This window comes from Tachysurus fulvidraco, chromosome 9, assembly GCF_022655615.1.
Source record: "Tachysurus fulvidraco isolate hzauxx_2018 chromosome 9, HZAU_PFXX_2.0, whole genome shotgun sequence".
Taxonomy (NCBI): Eukaryota; Metazoa; Chordata; class Actinopteri; order Siluriformes; family Bagridae; genus Tachysurus; species Tachysurus fulvidraco.
The window spans coordinates 26,208,454-26,227,989 of NC_062526.1; the positions used below are offsets into that span (position 1 = coordinate 26,208,454).

The 19,536-nt window shown below is 41.9% G+C and overlaps 1 protein-coding gene across 1 annotated transcript in view; it reads right to left on the reverse strand.

Moving 5' to 3' along the window:
* Positions 1 to 19,536, reverse strand: part of LOC113660593 (obscurin-like) — a 79,572-nt gene that overhangs the window by 15,149 nt on the left and 44,887 nt on the right. Inside the window, exons 6-10 of the mRNA XM_047818192.1 lie at positions 16,601 to 16,724; positions 4,895 to 5,200; positions 2,394 to 2,708; positions 1,977 to 2,285; positions 1,628 to 1,717 (exon numbers count right to left, since the gene is read on the reverse strand). Coding sequence (XP_047674148.1) covers positions 1,628 to 1,717; positions 1,977 to 2,285; positions 2,394 to 2,708; positions 4,895 to 5,200; positions 16,601 to 16,724 — 1,144 coding nt within the window. The remainder of the gene's footprint in view (positions 1 to 1,627; positions 1,718 to 1,976; positions 2,286 to 2,393; positions 2,709 to 4,894; positions 5,201 to 16,600; positions 16,725 to 19,536) is intronic.

The following is a 19,536-nucleotide window of genomic DNA, read 5'->3' on the forward strand; positions in this document are numbered from 1 at the left end:
AGTAGTAGAGCACTTGTCCATACTCTTCAGTATTCTGTGCAGTGTACAATAAATTGAATAAGGTGGTTTATATGGGTGAGATATTTAACTTACATAATGATGAGTCTGGACATTTCTCCATCCCACCAGCAGAAGTCACACTTACCAGAGTGCTGGTGTAACCTCAGCCCTTCTCTTACTTTTCAAGAGCTTTATCGTGGTCTGCATTGTGGTGGATATGGAGTTTCTCCCAAGATCACAGGGAATAAGGTGGGAATACACCATGAAGAAGAAGCCATGGCATGACACGATGTTACATGGTTTAGAGTCACTAATCCATCTACCAGCATGTTTTTGTACAGGAGATCATGGGAAACTTAACGCTGATGGTAACATGAGCTCAGGATCAAGCCAGCTTCAACGTTTAAAAGAGGAAACACTTTAACTGAGCATGCTAGAGGAAAAAATGCTGAGAAAAATTAACTTGGAACTGTTGAAAGACAGCTAAAGAAACAGATGATGAATTCTTTATCCAGTTCCTTCATTTAACAGATGATTTTAAAGCAGCTCTGTGGCTGAGGGACATGAAGGAAGGTTTGGGAGGTGGATCTGGTATCTGTCTTTACAGAAATCATGGTAGAATTGATAAAAAAAATTGCTTACAATAATCTTTGTGACCCAGATGTATTTATTGTCTCTGAGGAACACCTCAGTTCTGATTGCATTTACAATCCAGTACCAAGAACATTACAGCATTTTGTGAAGAAATAATACAATGTGTCTAGTTTTTAATGATGCATATATTGTAAAAGTGAAACAGGCTTCAAAAGCATGTGAGGAATTGTATTCAATTACATATTCAAGCATATCAAACTAAACAGTATTTATTGCATAAAACATTCAAAAGTAACATTAAATCCACACATTAAGCATTAAACGTCATGTGTATCTGGTAACTATGTCCTTAGTTTTAGGTAATGGCTTTTAATCACGAAATCCAAATGACCTTAATTAGCATAACAAAAGACCGCTAGCAAACGGCGCTACCTAATGCTAACTCTTTGCACTTTTCGCTTGTTTTTTTTGCAATATTTGAATCTCTAGATTACTGAATTTACTGTCAACATTTTTAACCTACTAAACTTTATATTTATATGACAAATACTGTACGAGCGGCTCTTCAGCCATGACACTTAACAATGAACTCGACACTTGAAATACGGAAGTTACCATCCCAATCCGCGCCACAAGAGGGCGCTTAAAGTTCAACATATAACCAAAATCATCTCTTTACAATTAACAATTAAACTTAACCATTACACGATTTAACTAAAGTATTATTAAGCATAAAAAGGAAAGCTGAAAGTCTAAAACGGTTGGAGAGAACAAACCGTGAATAAGAAATGATGCTAATGAATTTACTAAACTACTTATGCAGGAATAGTTCTGAACAAATCTCTTGATTAATTTTTTGATTTTTTGATGGTTCTTCTTTACTGCAGACTCACTGTTTCCTCTCCATCACCTTTGCTGTAATGGACTGTACCAGAACCTGAAGAGAAAAATAAAGAAAAAAGCTCAGGTCATGCAGATAATACAATGGGAGGTGGATGATAAACTTCTCACAAAAGCTTAAAGGTGTTTGTACCTTTCTTTATGGTGGTGCAATAAACCACAGCCACGATAATATGCAGAAATAACACAGTTACCATGGCAACAGGGAAGTAGATAAGAGAATCTAGAGGAACATCAGCAAAAGACAATTCAGGGATCATAGTGAGAAGTGAAAGCAGGTCAGAACACAAACTCAGATAACACAAACAGACGAAGGACAGAACAGAAATGCTTATGATTTTAATATTTTATTTCTTATATTGTAATAAAGTTGACACCAAGGTTTGATAAATGTACCTCAAATCCTTTTGTTACAAAGAAGTAGTTCACAAAATTTAAAAAGTATATAATTTCCTTGTATAATCTACTGAAGGGTGTTTTACCTTTCACTGTAAGGTAGATGTATGTAGTCATTTCCCCGATCTCACACCTGTAAAATCCTCCATCCTCTACAGTCAGCTGTGATATGAGTAGAGAGAGATTTCCTGGAGGATGAACATTAAAGACCTGAACTCTGTCTGTGTAGAGATTTGTTTGCTCCTTTGGGAAGATCTTTATGACATCAGATCCTTTAACAAAGCTCCATCTGAAAGTGTGTGGTTTGGCTTGTAGTTCAGAGCAGGAGCAGGGCAGAAGGACAGACTGTCCCACGATTCCAGTCACATCCACTGTCTGTTGATTCAGTCTGCAACCTGGAGAATGAACAAACATCAACATATTGTATTGATGTTACAACATCAGATTAATCTGTCATGAGATTATCACTGAAGTAACATTGTGAATAAAAATGACTTATTTACCTTTAACAGTGAGTCTGATGTCTCTGTATTCATCCCCTTTAACATCACACCTGTAAACTCCTCCATCCTGTTCAGTCAGGTGTGATATGAGCAGAGAGAGATTTCCTGAAGAATGATCATTAACCAGCTGAAATCTCTCTTTGTACTCATCACTCTCAGTAGATATGTTTACAATCCTGTTTTCAGCTGTTCTTTTCTCCCATGTGAATGTCTCAGGTTTTCTGTGGAGCTCAGTGCAGGAGCAGGGCAGCAGTACTGAGTCTCCTGTGTATGCAGTGATCTGTTCTGTCTCTTTATTTCCTTTCAGACTGCAGCCTGTATGAACACACCAGTTAATGATGTGTTAATGAGCAGTTCACCATCTGTAACAACTCTACAGAACTACAGACATCTTGTAACTCCACAACTCACTAATGTCCACAGCTTACTTGTGTCCAATAATCTCTAATTTTAATAACTGTCTAATATCCACAAGTGGTCAGTCAAAAAGAAAGTGTAGTGCAGTTAAAACTTAAAAAACAGTTAAAAAGTAGCAAATAAAAAAAAAGTAGTTTCATCACGACACTACTGCAGACTCAGGCAAAAATGTTTAGATATTCTGGATCCACTCAGAGGAGGGGTTCCCGTGTCCGGCTCGTTATCCATAGTGGATAGGAAATTGGACAGGCGTCCGTAGCAGATAGGGAAAGAGTGTGAGTGGCAAGGTCTTAAATTGGTGCTAGTATAAATAATGGGAAAGTGCAGGGGGCTGGCTTGTGAAAAAAAAATAATTATATATATACAAAAAATTTTTGAATGTGTGTCATGTTTGATTTTCCAGATCAAACGAATTTAAATATTATTCAAAGATAACACAAGTAAACACAATATGCAATTTTCAAATGAAGGTTTTAATTATTAAGGGTAAACAAAATCCAAACCTGCATGGCCCTGTGTGAAAAAGGTTTTTGCCCCTAAACCTAATAACTGGTTGGACCACCTTTAACAGCAAGAACTGCAATCAAGTGTTTGCAATAACTTGCAAGGAGTCTGTTACAGCGCTGTGGAGGAATTTTGGTCCACTCATCTTTGTAGAATTGTTGTAATTCAGCCACATTGGAGGGTTTTCGAGCATGAACCTCCTTTTTGAGGTCATGCAACTGCATCTCAATAGGATCCAGGTCAAGACTTTGTCTTGGCCACTCCAAAGTCTTCATTTTGTTTTTCTTTTGTCATTCAGAGGTGGACTTGCTGGTGTGTTTTGGATCATTGTCCTGCTGCAGAATCCAAGACGAGGCTTTATGTTCTTTTTGCTAAGAAAAAGAGCAGGTTTTCATCTTGGAACTCTGCCATGCAGGCCATTTTTGACTATTCTCTTTCTTATGGTGGAGTCAGTAACACTGACTTATCTGAGGCAAGTGAGGCCTGCAGTTCTTTGGATGCTGTTGTGGGGTCATTTGTGACATCTTGGATGAGTCTTGCTGCACTCTTGGGGTAATTTTGGTCAGCCGGCGACTCCTGGGAAGGTTCATCATCGTTCCATGTTTTCTCTATTTGTGGATGATGGTTCTCACTGCGGTTCACTGGAGTTCTAAAGCTTTAGACATGGCTTTATAACCTTTTCCAGTCTGATAGATCTCAATTACTTTCTCTCTCATTTGTTCATGAATTTCTTTGGATCTCAACATAATGTGTAGATTTTGAGGAACTTTTGGTCTACTTCACTTTGTTCAATGAGGTTTTATTTAAGTGATTTCTTGATTGTGAAAAGGTGTGGCAGTAATCAGGCCTGGGTCTGGCTAGAGAAATTGAAATCGGGTGTGATAAACCACAGTTAAGTTAAGTTTTAACAGGGGGGAAACACTTTCACACAGGGCCATGTAGGTTTGGATTTTGTTTTCCCTTAATGATAACAACCTTCATTTAAAAACTGCATGTTGTGTTTACTTCCATTATCTTTGACTAATATTTAAATTTGTTTGAAGATCTGAAACATAAAGTGTGACAAACATCTAAAAAAATAAAAATCAGGAAGGGGACCAACACTTTCACACCACTGTATGTTTACATTCATGACCAGAAAATAATGAGGATGCATCATGAAATGCTTTTGATGAAGCAGAACGCCCAAAGCGGGGTTCGATACGCAGGGACTAAACTTACCAAATTGTGCGACTGAAGCTCTACAACAGGCAGGTACACAGAAGTGTAAACTCCTCGCTCTACCTCTCATATTACCGTCTAAAATTCAATTGAAACTCTTTTCCTAACTACGCTACCCGCTCTGTTACGTGTTACTGCTCTATTCTGACACAGGCTCTGTCCACAAGCCGAAACTCTGCGTCTTAGAGGCGTGAACAGGTGTCGTGGTTGTTGCACTAATTGCAGCTACATGACCGAGAACCTATAAAGAAGCCTGTTGTTGGCCATTACAAACATATTGTATTGATTTTACAATATCAGATTAATCTGACATGAGATTATCACTGAAGTAACATTGTGAATAAAAATGACTCATTTACCTTTAACAGTGAGTCTGAGGTCTCTGTATTCACCCCCTTTAACATCACACCTGTAATATCCTCCATCCTGTTCAGTCAGGTGTGATATGAGCAGAGAGAGATTTCCTGAAGAGTGATCATTAACCAGCTGAAATCTGTCTTTGTACTCATCACACTCAGGGGATATCTGTGCCCACTTATCTGTGCTTTTCTTCCATGCGAATGTCTCAGGTTTTCTGTGGAGCTCAGTGCAGGAGCAGGGCAGCAGTACTGAGTCTCCTGTGTATGCAGTGATCTCAATCCATCTTTTTTCTTTCAGCCTGCAGCCTGTATGAACACACCAGTTAATGATGTGTTAATGAGCAGTTCATCATCTGTAACAACTCTACAGAACTACAGACATTCTTTAACTCCAAAACTCACTGAACTCCACAGTAAGGATGTAACTGAATATGAAGAAATATACAGATAACAGATACAGACATCCTGTAATCTTTAATGTCCACAACTTTTCTGTCCAATAATTAATCATTTTATTAACTGTCTAACTCTTCCATCTTCTGCCTATTTGATCTTCTTGCTTCAAAACATTATTCTCAAATTTAAATGAGTATATCTCAAAAACTACAGGGTGTATTTGAAAAATTCTGGTACCATAATAAAGGTAACATATGCTTCAGAAGTGAAAGTTTTGTCTTAGGAAGTACAGATGCTATGTCGTGGAAAAGTTCATTTCAGTAATTCAACCCAAATAGTGAAACTGGAGTATTATATAAATTCAGTACACACAGACAAGTAGTTTAAGTTAAAGTTTGGTGCTTTTAATTGTGATGATTTTGGCTCACATTTAACAAAAACCCTCAAAATATTAGAATACGGTGACATGTCAATTAGTTAATCAACTCAAAACACTTGCAAAGGTTTCCTGAGCCATCAAAATGGTCTCTTAGTTTGTTTCACTAGGCTACAAAATCATGAGGAAGACATTCACTAGGCTGACCTGACAGTTGTCCAGAAGACTATAATTGACACCCTTCACAAGGAGGGAAAGCCACGAACATTCATTGCCAAACAAGCTGTTCACAGAGGGCCGTATCCAAGCCTGTTAACAGAAAGTTAAGTTGAAGCATATACCCCTTTTCCACCGGAAAGAACCAGGTGCTGGTTCAAAGTTGGTTCCACTGGCGAACCTTCTAAGAACTGGTTTGCCTTTCCACCGGCTAGAGAGCCATCATAGCGCCGAGTGTGACGTCACTGTATACGTGTCACGTGTCCCAGCAACGTTAGTGCAGCAGCGGCAAACACAACAACAATGGCGGATGTTGCTTTACTGTTAATGCTCGTGGCTTTGTGAACCTACATTGGCATCCAAACACGGCGAATCCAACGTGTACTTGCAGCTCTGTGTAATCTGTATAAACGGAGGTTGGAATCGATAAATTACATAACGTTATTCTATCATTAACACAGAAAAAATTTTTGCCTTAGCATGTAGCTACCTACTATCATGTGTGCTGATAAGGTATCATATCGCGGTAAAGTAAAAGTGTATTAAACATTAGTATACTTAAGGTACATTATCAAATGCGCTAACAGTAGCCCCACCCACAGCCGCTAATGCAGATTCTTGAGTCTAGACCAGCAACGTTTTGGTGCTACTTAAGAACCACTTTTCCTGGTTCAGAGCCGGTGCTTTGGCGGTCGAAACAGAAAGAACTGGTTCTAAAGTAGGCTCTGGCTCCGAACCAGCACTCAAACTGCCTCGGTGGAAAAGGGGCAATAGTCCAAGTTGCCCGAAGTCCAGTGTTGTTTCCACAATCTGTGATGATTTGGGGTGCAATGTCATCTGCTGGTGTTTATCCACTTTATTTTTTTGGTGTTTTTTTTAAACCAAAGTCACTGCACCAGTTTACCAAGAAATTTTAAAGTACTTCTTGCTTCCTTCTGCTGACTAGCATTTTAAAAGATGCTGATTTCATTTTCCAGCAGGATTAGGCACCAGTCCACACTGCTGTTGGTGTTTTGGTGTGCTCGACTGGCCAGCAAACTCGCCAGACCTGAACCCCATAGAGAATCTGGTATTGTCTGGTATTGTTAAGAGGAAAATGAGAAACAAGAGACCAAAACATGCAGATGAGCTGAAGGTCGCTGTCAAAGAAACCTGGGCTTCCACACCTGCCACAGACTGATCAACTCCATGCCATGCCGAATTGAGTCAGTAATTAAAGCAAAAAGAGCCCCAAACAAGTATTGAGTTCATTTACAGTATATGTACTCAAATAGTGGAATTATTGAAATAAAGGAACTTTGGCACGACATACTAATTTATTGAGATGCACAACTATATATATATATATATATATATATATATATATATATATATATATATATATATATTACCAGGTCAGAGTAAGAGAAGCTGGAACACAGCAAAAGATTAAATAAAATTCTGACAAAATTTTACAAATATAAAAGCCTAAAAACTTCAAAAATCTAATAACATCCTACCATTAACTCTTTCAAGTTTGATATATTTATTATGTCTCAGAGATATTAGAGAGAGGTTTTTGTAGAGGAATGTTTAGGAACACTCTCCTGTGCCAGGTTGGCACATGTCTGTATCTGAGTTCTCAGTTACCAAACTATAAAACTTAATTTATTTGATTTATATGTCACTAAAGGTGTTCGTTCCATCTGAATATAATTTTCTATGGTTTGTTTTGGAGTCTCCCAACAATACCATACAGTAAATACAGACTGGGGTTAAACCTGCCGCTCTTACTGATAGTATGGTTAAACTAGCAGCACTTACTGTATATTTCAGGGGAGCAGCTTTTAGATAGCGGCAATAGTGATTAAGTGATAGTTTGTCAACAAAATACATTTTAAGACATCATAAGATAAAAAGTGCAAAATGTTAGTTGATAAAACTCAGATCACTTCAGCATGAACTACTCTAAACTCAGGAATTATTAAGAAATTCCACAGTAGAATTGGCTAATATTTTTTCTTACAAATCACCAGATGTGGAAATATAATTGCCCCAGTGGGTACATTTCAATCCATCATAAAATGAAAATCTAAACATTTTAGTTAATAAAACTCATTTACATCACTTCAGCATGAGCTACTCTAATTAAAGATCAGACAATTTTCCTGTGTAATTGTTTAATAATTCCTATGCAATATAATTTTCCAGGAGGGACAATGTAGTCGATTATAAAATGGAGAATTCTTTGTAGAAGCCAACATTCTGATTTCCGTTATAAGCTTATTATTATTATGTTGGCTTTGTAGAAGCCAACATTCTGATTTCCGTTATAAGCTTATTATTATTATGTTGGCTTTGTAGAAGCCAACATTCTGATTTCCGTTATAAGCTTATTATTATTATTATTATTATTATTATTATTATTATTATTATTATTATTATTATTATTATTAGACAAAAAAATATTTAAAAATGCGGCCTAGGGCGTTCGAGCCACATGCACCAAATTCGGATATGTCGTAGACCCTGGTCTGAAGTTTGTTGCTTCTATTTTTCTAAGCGATCGGAATTCCGGCATTCCTGGTACGGAAGCTCAAAGTGGCCTTTTTTTCCCATAGACTTCCATTATAAACTTTTGAGGTTCATAACTCGGCAAGTTTTTGAGCGATTTACACCGAACTCGGACAGGTTCTTTAGGACCTTACTCCGGACGAAGTTTTTATTCCGGAGTTCCGACGGAATTTTCGGTTCCCTTTCGAGGGAACTCGACGCTGCGCCAGTGCTGACGCTATGGGAATGCTTCTTTGAGGAAGTTGTGTCTGAAGCTCTGTGTGCACACACGCCATTTAATGGCTCAGAAAGGACACGTGATGGAGTAATTACTCGCCAGTAAGTCCATATAAGGGCATCTACGTCACGCTGCTCCAGCTTTCTTTGTCTTCAGGAAGCGCTCTGTGCATGTGTGTCATTTGTCTGTCTGTCAAGTGCAGGGAAAGAAAAAAATAGGGAAAGACTAGGCAAAATGTTGCAGTCTAAGCACTTTAAGAGATGCGTGCATCCGTGCCCCCGCTTTATCACGGTGGGTGACGCGCATTCTCTTTGTGTGGTGTGTTTGGGAGAGGAGCATGCCCGATCGGCTCTCGAGGGAGCCGTCTGCGTGCATTGTGAGGGATTCTCTCTCCGCACGATCCGAACCCGCCTGGCTGTATTTTCAGCTTTGGCTGCGCCTCGTGGTTCGGGTCCTGCGTCTGCCGAGGCAGCGCGGCGGCTTCAATCATGGGGTTCCCAAGTTGAGTTAGGGGAGGCGGAGCAAGAGACGGGTGTTCCCCTTTCTCTTGCCCTCTCCCCTGACTCCGATCGCTCGGTTTCGCATTCGGGAGCTCGCGCTGCGATTTCTCCCAACCCGGAAGAGAGCATGCTGCTTTCCGCGTCCGGCTCTGAGGAGCTCGATGTCGAAGGGGAGGGGCTTTCCACCTCAGAATGGCCGACGCAATCACTCGCGTTCGAGGAGCTCCTCGAGGGCTGTTGAGAAGCTGAATTTAGATTGGCCTGAGGAGGAAGTTGGTGTCGCCCATTCTAAGCAGGACGACCGCTTTCTCACTTCAGGCCATCAGCCTGCACGCAGGCGTCTGCCATTTCTTCCAGACCTCCATACTGAGGTTTTCGGCGCGTGTATTTTCTCCAGCCATGTCAGACTATTCAGCCATTATGGGGCTTGAAGACCATGGGTATAGAACGATGCAGAGGGTTGAAGAGACGCTGGCCAGTTATCTCTCCCCTGCATCGCCCGCATGGAGAAAACCTGCCCTTCCATCCAAGCCATGTAGGACCACTTCGGCCATTGTGGGTAAGGCCTATGAGGCAGGGGGTCAAGCGGTTCCAGCACTGCACACCATGGCGGACTTGCAGGCCTACCAGGCTGATCTGCTAGCAGAGCTGGATGGCGGTGAAGGGCTGGGACCTCAGGCGGTGTCTGAGCTCTGCCGCGCCGTACTATGGCTGCGCTGGTTGCCACGGAGAGGCACTTGTGGCTTAATTTGACAGGCATAAGGGAGAAGGATAAGTCCTTTCTCCTGGATGCCCGTTTCACCTCAGGGCTTGTTTGACAGTCAGTACTGTCATCGACAGGCATCAGGAGGTGAAACGCCAGTCAGTGGCGTTCAAGGAGTTTCTCCCTCGCTGCCTGGGCCATCATCTAGCCACCCCCTCCCTTCTAGCTCACTCAGGGCAGTGAGAAGAGCTAGTGTGGCGGCCCGTGCCCCCCCGTCTAAAACTAGGGAGACCGGTTCACATGCCCGGGCCCAGACCCGTCTGGTGAGAGAGGACCTTAAGTCTGTCCTCTCAGCCAAGCGGGCCATGAAGAATTCTGGATGCCCGAGGGCAGGGGCTCCTGGGAGAGCCCTATTCAGAGATGCTCCCCCTACTGCCAGCCCCGCCGCCTTTGTCGTTTCGGGGGGCAGTGGGGCCTGTGTCGGCTCCCCTTTCTTGTGCGGATCTTCCCGGGTTCGCGCCTGCCGGTGCGCTGTTTCAGGGCGCCCGGGAGGCCTGCACAAGTTTGACACCACTGCCAGGCAGCCTGGCAGCGTGGGAACTTCTGCCAGGGGTGTCTCAGTGGGTCCTGAATACTGTAGAAAGGGGGTACAGGATCCAGTTTTCCTCCCGTCCTCCGTGTTTTCAGGGTGTGTTGCCCACAAATGTGGGCGGGCACCAGGCGGTCCTCTCCTCCGGGAGGAACTCCTCTCACTTCTGGAGAAAGGGGCCATAGAGCATGTTCCCCTCCCAGAGCGGGACTCCGGCTTTTACAGCCGATATTTTGTTGTTCCCAAGAAGGACGGGGGGGCTGCGTCCGATTCTGGACCTGCGGGCTCTGAACTGTACTCTGAAGACTTACAAGTTCAAGATGCTCACGCTCAAGATGATCGTGTCCCAGATCAGATCCGAGGACTGGTTTGTCACGATCAACCTCAAGGATGCTTATTTCCACATAAGCATTCTGCCGGAGCACAGGAAGTTCCTCAGGTTCGCTTTTGGGGACGAAACGTACCAGTATCGTGTCCTTCCTTTTGGCCTAGCCCTTTCACCACGCACGTTCACGAAGTGCATGGATGCTGCCCTGGCACCATTGCGTCTCCCTAGGGCATCTGTGTACTGAACTACCTGGACGACTGGCTCATTCTGGCCCAGTCGGAGGCTATGGCAGCCAGGCATCGAGATGCTGTGCTTGCCCACATGAGGTCCTTAGGACTCAGGCTGAACCCAGGAAAGTGTGTGCTTTCTCCTTCTCAGAGAACCACCTTTCTGGGGGTGGTTTGGGACTCCACCACGATGCGGGCACATCTGTCTCCCACTCGGGTGGCCTCCATCTTGTCAGCGGTGAAAGCTATTCGGCTAGGCCGCAGCCTCTCTGTTGCTGAGGCACAGAGGGTGCTCGGCATCATGTCAGCAGCAGCCAACGTTATTCCTTTGGGTCTGCTTCACATGAGGCCATTCCAGCTCTGGCTCAAGGGGGCGGGCTTTCATCCTCGCAGACATCCCCTCAGGGTTATACAGGTTACGCGCCGTGGGCTTCGTACCCTCCTTATGCGGAAAAGACTCCGGTTCTTGGCCTTGGGTCCCATTCTAGGGGCGTGTCACCGTCGCAGGGCTCTTTCGACGGACGCCTCGCTCTCGGGCTGGGGCGCAGCCTTAGATGGCCGTCCGGCCCAAGGTCTATGGGAGGGCCCCTGTCTCTCATGGCACATAAATTGCCTGGAGATGAGGGCTGTGTTTCTAGCGTTGCAACACTTTCTCCCGCACCTCGAGGGCTGTCATGTCCTAGTGCGAACAGACAGCATCGCGGTGGTGTCCTATATCAACCATCAAGGCGGTCTGCGTTCACGCCCCCTGTTCAGGTTGGCGTGGCAGATTCTGCTATAGGCAGAGACCAGATTTCTTTCAAGAGCGGTTTTTATCCCAGGGCGTGTAAAAATTTGCACAACATGGACATGTGACATATCAAAACACTAAGCACAATGAGGGGAACTGCCCCACAGGTATTCTGGTCACGTCACGTGACGTCACGTGTAGCCCCACCCCCAAAACCAGCGAAATCAAAAATTTGCACAACATGGACATGTGACATATCAAAACACTCAGCACATTGAGGGGAACTGCCCCATGGGTATTCTGGTCACGTCACCTGACGTCACGTGAGGTCACGTGAAAATTAAAAATTTGCACAACATGGACATGTGACATATCAAAACACTCAGCACAATGAGGGGAACTTCCCCACGGGTATTCTGGTCACGTAACGTGACGTCACGTGTAGCCCCGCCCCCAAAACAAGCGAAATCAAAAATTTGCACAACATGGACATGTGACATATCAAAACACTCAGCACATTGAGGGGAACTGCCCCATGGATATTCTGGTCACGTCACCTAACGTCACGTGAGTTCACGTGAGGTCATGTGAAAATTAAAAATTTGCACAACATGGACATGTGACATATCAAAACACTCAGCACAATGAGGGGAACTGCCTCACGAGTATTCTGGTCACGTCACGTGACATCACGTGTAGCCACGCCCCCAAAACAAGCGAAATCAAAAATTTGCACAACATGGACATGTGACATATCAAAACACTCCACACAATGAGGGATACTGCCCCACGGGTATTCTGGTCACGTCACGTGACGTCACGTGTAGTCCCGCCCCAAAACAAGCGAAATCAAAAATTTGCACAACATGGACATGTGACATATCAAAACACTCCGCACAATGAGGGATACTGCCCCACGGGTATTCTGGTCACGTCATGTGACGTCAGGTGTAGTCCCGCCCCAAAACAAGCGAAATCAAAAGTTTGCACAACATGGACATGTGACATATCAAAACACTCAGCACAATGAGGGATACTGCCCCACGGGTATTCTGGTCACGTCACGTGATGTCAGGTGTAGTCCCGCCCCAAAACAAGCGAAATCAAAAGTTTGCACAACATGGACATGTGACATATCAAAACACTCAGCACAATGAGGGGAACTGCTCCACGGGTATTCTGGTCACATCACGTTATGTCACGTGAGGTCACATGAGGTCACATGAAAATGTAAAATTTGCACAACATGGACATGTGACATATGAAAACACTCAGAACAATGAGGGAAACTGCCCCACTGGTATTCTGGTCACATCACGTGACGTCACGTGTAGCCCCGCCCCAAAACAAGCAAAATAAAAAAATTGCACAACATGGACATGTGACATATCAAAACATTCAGCACATTGAGGGGAACCTCCCCACGGGTATTCTGGTCACATCACGTGTCACGTGAAAATTAAAAATTTGCACAACATGGACATGTGACATATCAAAACACTCAGCACAATGAGGGGAACTGCCCCACGGGTATTCTGGTCACGTCATGTTACGTCACGTGAGGTCACGTGAAAATGTAAAATTTGCACAACATGGACTTCTGACATATCAAAACACTCAGCACAATGAGGGAAACTGCCCCACGGGTATTCTGGTCACGTCACCTAACGTCACGTGTAGCCCCGCCCCAAAACAAGCGAAATCAAAAATTTGCACAACATGGACATGTGACATATCAAAACATTCAGCACATTGTGGGGAACTTCCCCGCGGGTATTCTGGTCACATCACGTGTCACGTGAAAATTAAAAATTTGCACAACATGGACATGTGACATATCAAAACACTCAGCACAATGAGGGGAACTACCTCACAGGTATTCGGATCACGTCACATGCTCATGTCTGCTCACCACCAAAAGTATTGTCACCCTAGCTGTCCAGTAGCTTTCACAATCTTTCTGTCCACTCGCCTCCAAAATGCACCAGCCTTTGCGAATACTTGCACCGTCTAAGCCAACATCAAAGTTTGTCGTGACGAACTTTACAAATCTAGTTTGAACATTGTAATTTATATTTCTGCTATTACCACCACCATTATATACTGCTAATATTATTCATGTAGCACAAAATAAATACCTGGGATATTCCTGCCATTATTATAGATTATTTGCACTTACTTGCAATACTATATTATATCGCATTTACATAGAGTACAGTTTGTGTGTACAGTTTGTATTTACAGTCCTGGCATTCTTGTGGATGGCAAAGTAAAAATTTCATTGCTCAGGGAATCCTGCTTTCCTCATTGGGTACATGACAAATGCTTTGATTCTTTGAATCTTGAATCTATGCTTACAATAAGGATCTACTCTATCCGCTTCAAAATCACCATATCTTGCATATCTGGCAAAATCACTCACATATACATTTTGTAATCGATTAAATAGTAACTCCTAGTGTAATTTTATTGACAGATATGGTGACATTTACACAGTAAAATTAAATTAAATTATATTTATTTTGCTAATAGAGTCTGTTACACCAAAGTGAAACTAAACAGTAAAGTTTTACCAACAAACATCTTAAATTTTAAAATAGTGCCTTCACGTGCAATTATGCTGCCTAATATTGTGATTTTGAAAAGGAATTAAGAAAATCCACAGTAAAATTGATCCTTATGGTAAGCACAGAGAAGTGATCTGATTTAATACTGTAATCTGCATCATGCCACATCTTGGTTGCAGTGAGTTCTCAGAGCCAGACAGCACTTTTGTGAATAAAAGCAGTAACACCTTTGGACCAAACAAACAAAACTAAACCTTAATAAACACATGTTTACAAATCTTTCAGATAAGCTGTGAATTTAACCACACTGTCATTTGTCGATAAAACATTGTGTTCTTTCTCCAGCCAATAAGGCATTTACTGTATTGTGAGGGCTGATGGTCAGTCAATTTCTTTGTTTTATAAGTCACTCAATAACAAAGGAAGTAACATATAGATAACAGACATGGGATTAGAAGAAATGAGTGGAGTTTTATATTGGAATATGGATTATAATCTCGAAACACCAATGCAAGAGCATATTTATTGCTATGGCTGTACAAAATTTTTGTGTTTTTTTGCTTCTAGTTCTGTGAGATTGATCACAAAAACTCAGCTTTCCAGGTTGGAATTGTGTTTTGTTTATGTGGAAATGGTCTTTGTAGTCATCAGAGATTCTTTTCGTTTTTCTAGTATGCTGCATGTGTAAATTCATTCAATCTTTATTCACAAATGATTCATAATTTTAGACCCACCCCACTCTCAGTGGAAGAGGCAAATATCTATAGACTATTTTCAACACTTCCTACAGAGCAACACACTTCATCATACACAACTACAGACATATCATGTTGTATGGTGGGAAGCTCACAGCTACAGCCATGAGGTTTCCTCACATAACATTTCTAAATATTCAAGCAAAAATGTTTAGAATCTTGTCATGCAGGCCCTAAAAGCAATAAAAAAGCAAACATTTCTCAAATTTATCCAAATGAAGAGATTGTCGGTTTGAATGTAAAAGTCTCTCATCATTTGTCACGCACGTGGTCAAGTATTAATTTACTCTGAACAACAAAACCCACTTCTATTTTAGTGACACACCACAGAAAGGGCTAACTGCTGGTGCACACTTCTAATTACAGCGTGAACACACCACATGGGTAAGCAGTTTAGTGACCCATTCTGTGAACAGTTTTACACACACCCCAGTGTTTCAAGTATCTTTGACATGATTGGTAAAAAATCTTGTGATGTAACCACATGTACGATGCTATAAGAACCTTGATGAGTAACAGCCAACGAGAGAGCGAGAGGAAGGTGTAGGGGGACGAGGAAGGAACAACCAGAACAGCCATCATGATGAAGGAGACTTAGTGTTCTACATGAACCCAGGGTGTGTGTGTGAGTGTGAGAGAGAGAGAGAGAGAGAGAGAGAGAGAGAGAGAGAGAGAGAGAGAGAGAGAGAGAGAGAGAGAGAGATCAGCAGACTCACCTTCAGCAACATGAAGCTCTACCGCTACATAGACAGCGATTAATAAAGACCTGGCAGAAAGTTGTTACTCAATAAGTGTTAAGCAGGTTTGATTAAAGTCCAATAATGAACATTTCCTCCTGTTTATATTTCTATTTACATTTAGTTTGGCAGCAAAACCAAAAACTCCAAAACTCAAATAATTCCAGTTGTTCAGTGAGAACTTTATATTTTCATATAATAAGTAAGATTAGTGAATGACTTTATGGTTTAAAAGATAAAATCTTACATACAGCATTTCCTGACATAGTATTAAACAGGAATGTGTATGTGTGTGTGTGTGTGTGTGTGTGTGTGTGTGTGTGTGTGTGTGTGTGTGTGTGTGTGTGTGTGTGTGTGTGTGTGTGTGTGAATGAGTGAGTGAGTGAGTGAGTGAGAGAGAGAGAGAGAGAGAGAGAGAGAGAGAGAGAGATCAGCAGACTCACCTTCAGTGACATGAAGCACTACCACTACAACAGGCAGGTACACAGAAGTGCCAACTCCTTGCCCTACCTCTTATATTACTGTGCTGAAACTCAATTGAAACTCTTTTTCTAACTACACTACCCGCTCTGTTATGTGTTACTGCTCTACTCTGACACAGACTCTGTCCGCACGCCTGAAACTCTGTGTCTTATATAGAGGCGTGAACAGGTGTCGCGGTTGTTGTGCTAATTGCAGCTATGTGAATGAGAGCCTATAAACAGGCTTGTTGGTGGCCATTACAAACATATTGTATTGATGTTACAACATCAGATTAATGTGTCATGAGATTATCACTGAAGTAACATTGTGAATAAAAATGACTCATTTACCTGCAACAGTGAGTCTGACGTCTCTGTATTCACCCCCTTTAACATCACACCTGTAATCTCCTCCATCCTGTTCAGTCAGGTGTGATATGAGCAGAGAGAGATTTCCTGAAGAGTGATCATTAACCAGCTGAAATCTCTCTTTGTACTTATAACTTTCAGGAGATCCTACTACAATCCTGTTTCCATCTGTACTTTTCTTCCATGTGAATGACTCAGGTTTGCTGTGGAGCTCAGTGCAGGAGCAGGGCAGCAGTACTGAGTCTTCTATGTATGCAGCCATCTCTAGCCATCTATTTCCTTTCAGCCTGCAGCCTGTATGAACACACCAGTTAATGATGTGTTAATGAGCAGTTCACCATCTTTAACAACTCTACGGAACTACAGACATCCTGTAACTCCACAACTCACTAATGTCCACAACTTACTTGTGTCTAATAATCACTCATTTTAATAACTGTCTAATATCCACAAGTGTTCTGTCAAAGAGAAAGAGTTGTGCAATTAAAATGTATTTTTAAACATTTCCTATGAAACAACACACTTTCCAGAAAGCCAACAATTCACTAAAAATGTTTTTTATTGGTCATATGATTTACTATAAATTTTTGAGATTGGTGGATTTTTGTTAAATGTGAGCAAAAATCCATAGCAATTGAAAGAAACAAAGACTGTGTGACTGATTCAGTCTGTGTGTACTGAATTTATATAATACACGAGTTTCACTATTTGAGTGGAATTACTGAAATAAAGGAACTTTTCCATGACATTCTAATTTATTGAGATGCACATCTATATATATTACCATTTCAGAGTAAGAGAAGCTGGAACACAGCAAAAGATTAAATAAAATTCTGCCTGCCAATTTTACAAATATAAAAGCCTAAAAACTCCAAAAATCTATAAAATCCTACCATTAACTCTTTCAAGTTTGATATATTTATTGTGTCTCAGAGATATTAGAGAGAGGTTTTTGTAGAGGAATGTTTAGGAACACTCTCCTGTGCCAGGTTGGCACACCTCTGTATCTGAGTTTTCTCAGTTACCAAACTATTAAACTTAATTTATTTGATTTATATGTCACTAAAGGTGTTCATTCCATCTGAATATAACTTTCTATGGTTTGTTTTGGAGTCTCCCAACAATACTCTACAGTAAATACAGACTGGGGTTAAACCTGCCGCTCTTACTGATAGCACGGTTAGACTAGCAGTACTTATATTTCAGGGAAGCGGCTTTTAGATAGCGGTGATAGCGCTTAAATAATAATTTAATACAAAACGCTATTTTTGTAATAAATTTGTGACAAAATAATTTAATAATCATTACATATTAATAATCGGGTAAATAAAGAAAACATAAAATGGATTAAAATCTATTATAAATATACAATCTTAATTGTTAGTTGATAAACCATTTCAGATCCCTTCAGCATGACCTAATTTATAGATAAATAAACTCCAACCAATTTTACTTTGGATTTTTTTTATTATTATTTCTTCTTATTCACCACCTAATTCAACATATCTGGGAATATAATTTTGCTACAAGGGATATATTAAGACATCATAAGATAATAAATGTAAAATGTTAGTTGATAAAACTCACTCAGATCACTTCAGCATGAACTACTCTAAACTCAGAATAAATATTAACCAATTCTACTGTGGAATTTTTTAATAATTCCTTTCAAATCACCAGATGAGGAAATATAATTGCCCCAGTGGGCACATTTTGTCATGAAGCGGGGTAAGGAAGCGGACCCAAACGCAGGATAGCGAAAATAAACAGGGTCATGAATAACAATAGGACATGACAAACACATGAATAACACATGAATAACAAAAGGACATGAAACAACACACGGACTAGAGACAGGACAAAGACAACAGTAGATTCCGTGCTGCCATCGGCAACGCGGCACACTTAAATACAAAAGACAATCAGATACAATTAGGAACGGGTGTGGAAACAGGGAGGAACAGACGAGGGCAGGGCAGACATGTGATGAGGAACACAAGCAAACAAGTGCACGTGGCCAAAGTCCGGGCTGAATCATGACAGTACCTCCCCTCTGAGGCGCGGCACCCGAAGTGCCTAATCCGGGAGAGGGGGGTGGGGGGAGCAAGGCACAGGGTGAGGCAGATGGGGGGAGCAAGGCACACGGTGAGGCAGGTGGGGGGAGCAAGGCACACGGAGAGGCAGGTGGGGGGAGCAAGGCACACGGAGAGGCAGGTGGGGGGAGCAAGGCACACGGCAAGGCAGGTGGGGGGAGCAAGGCACACGGCGGCACAGCCAGAGAGGAACGAGCGACGTCCCCAGCCGAGCAGGGGGAACGAGCGACGTCCCCAGCCGAGCAGGGGGAACGAGCGACGTCCACAGCCGAGCAGGGGGAACGAGTGACGTCAAGTGTGAACACCACACAGGTAAGCAGTTTAGTGACCCATTCCATGAAGAGTTTACACACACGCCATTGTTTTAAGTATCTTTGACATGATTGGTACAAAATCTTGTGATGTAAATACATGTACGACGCTATAAGACCCTCGATGAGTAACAGCCAATGAGAGAGCGAGAGGAAAGTGTTGGGAGACGAGGAAGGAACAACCAGAACAGCCATCATGATGAAGGAGACTCAGTGTTCTACATGAACCCAGGACATAGACGGGGATAATAAGTGTTAAGCAGGTTTGATTACAGTCAAACAATTAACATTTTCTCCTGTTTATATTTTTATTTACATTCAGTTTGGCAGCAAAACTCAAATAATTTCAGTTTTTCAGTGGGAACTTTATATTTTCATATAATAAGTAAGATTAGTGAATGACTTTATGGTTTAAAAGATAAAGTCTTACATACAGCATTTTCTGACATAGTATTAAACAGGAATGTGTGTGTTGTTGTAAGAATGGGACATAATAGTAGGAGTAGGTAAAATG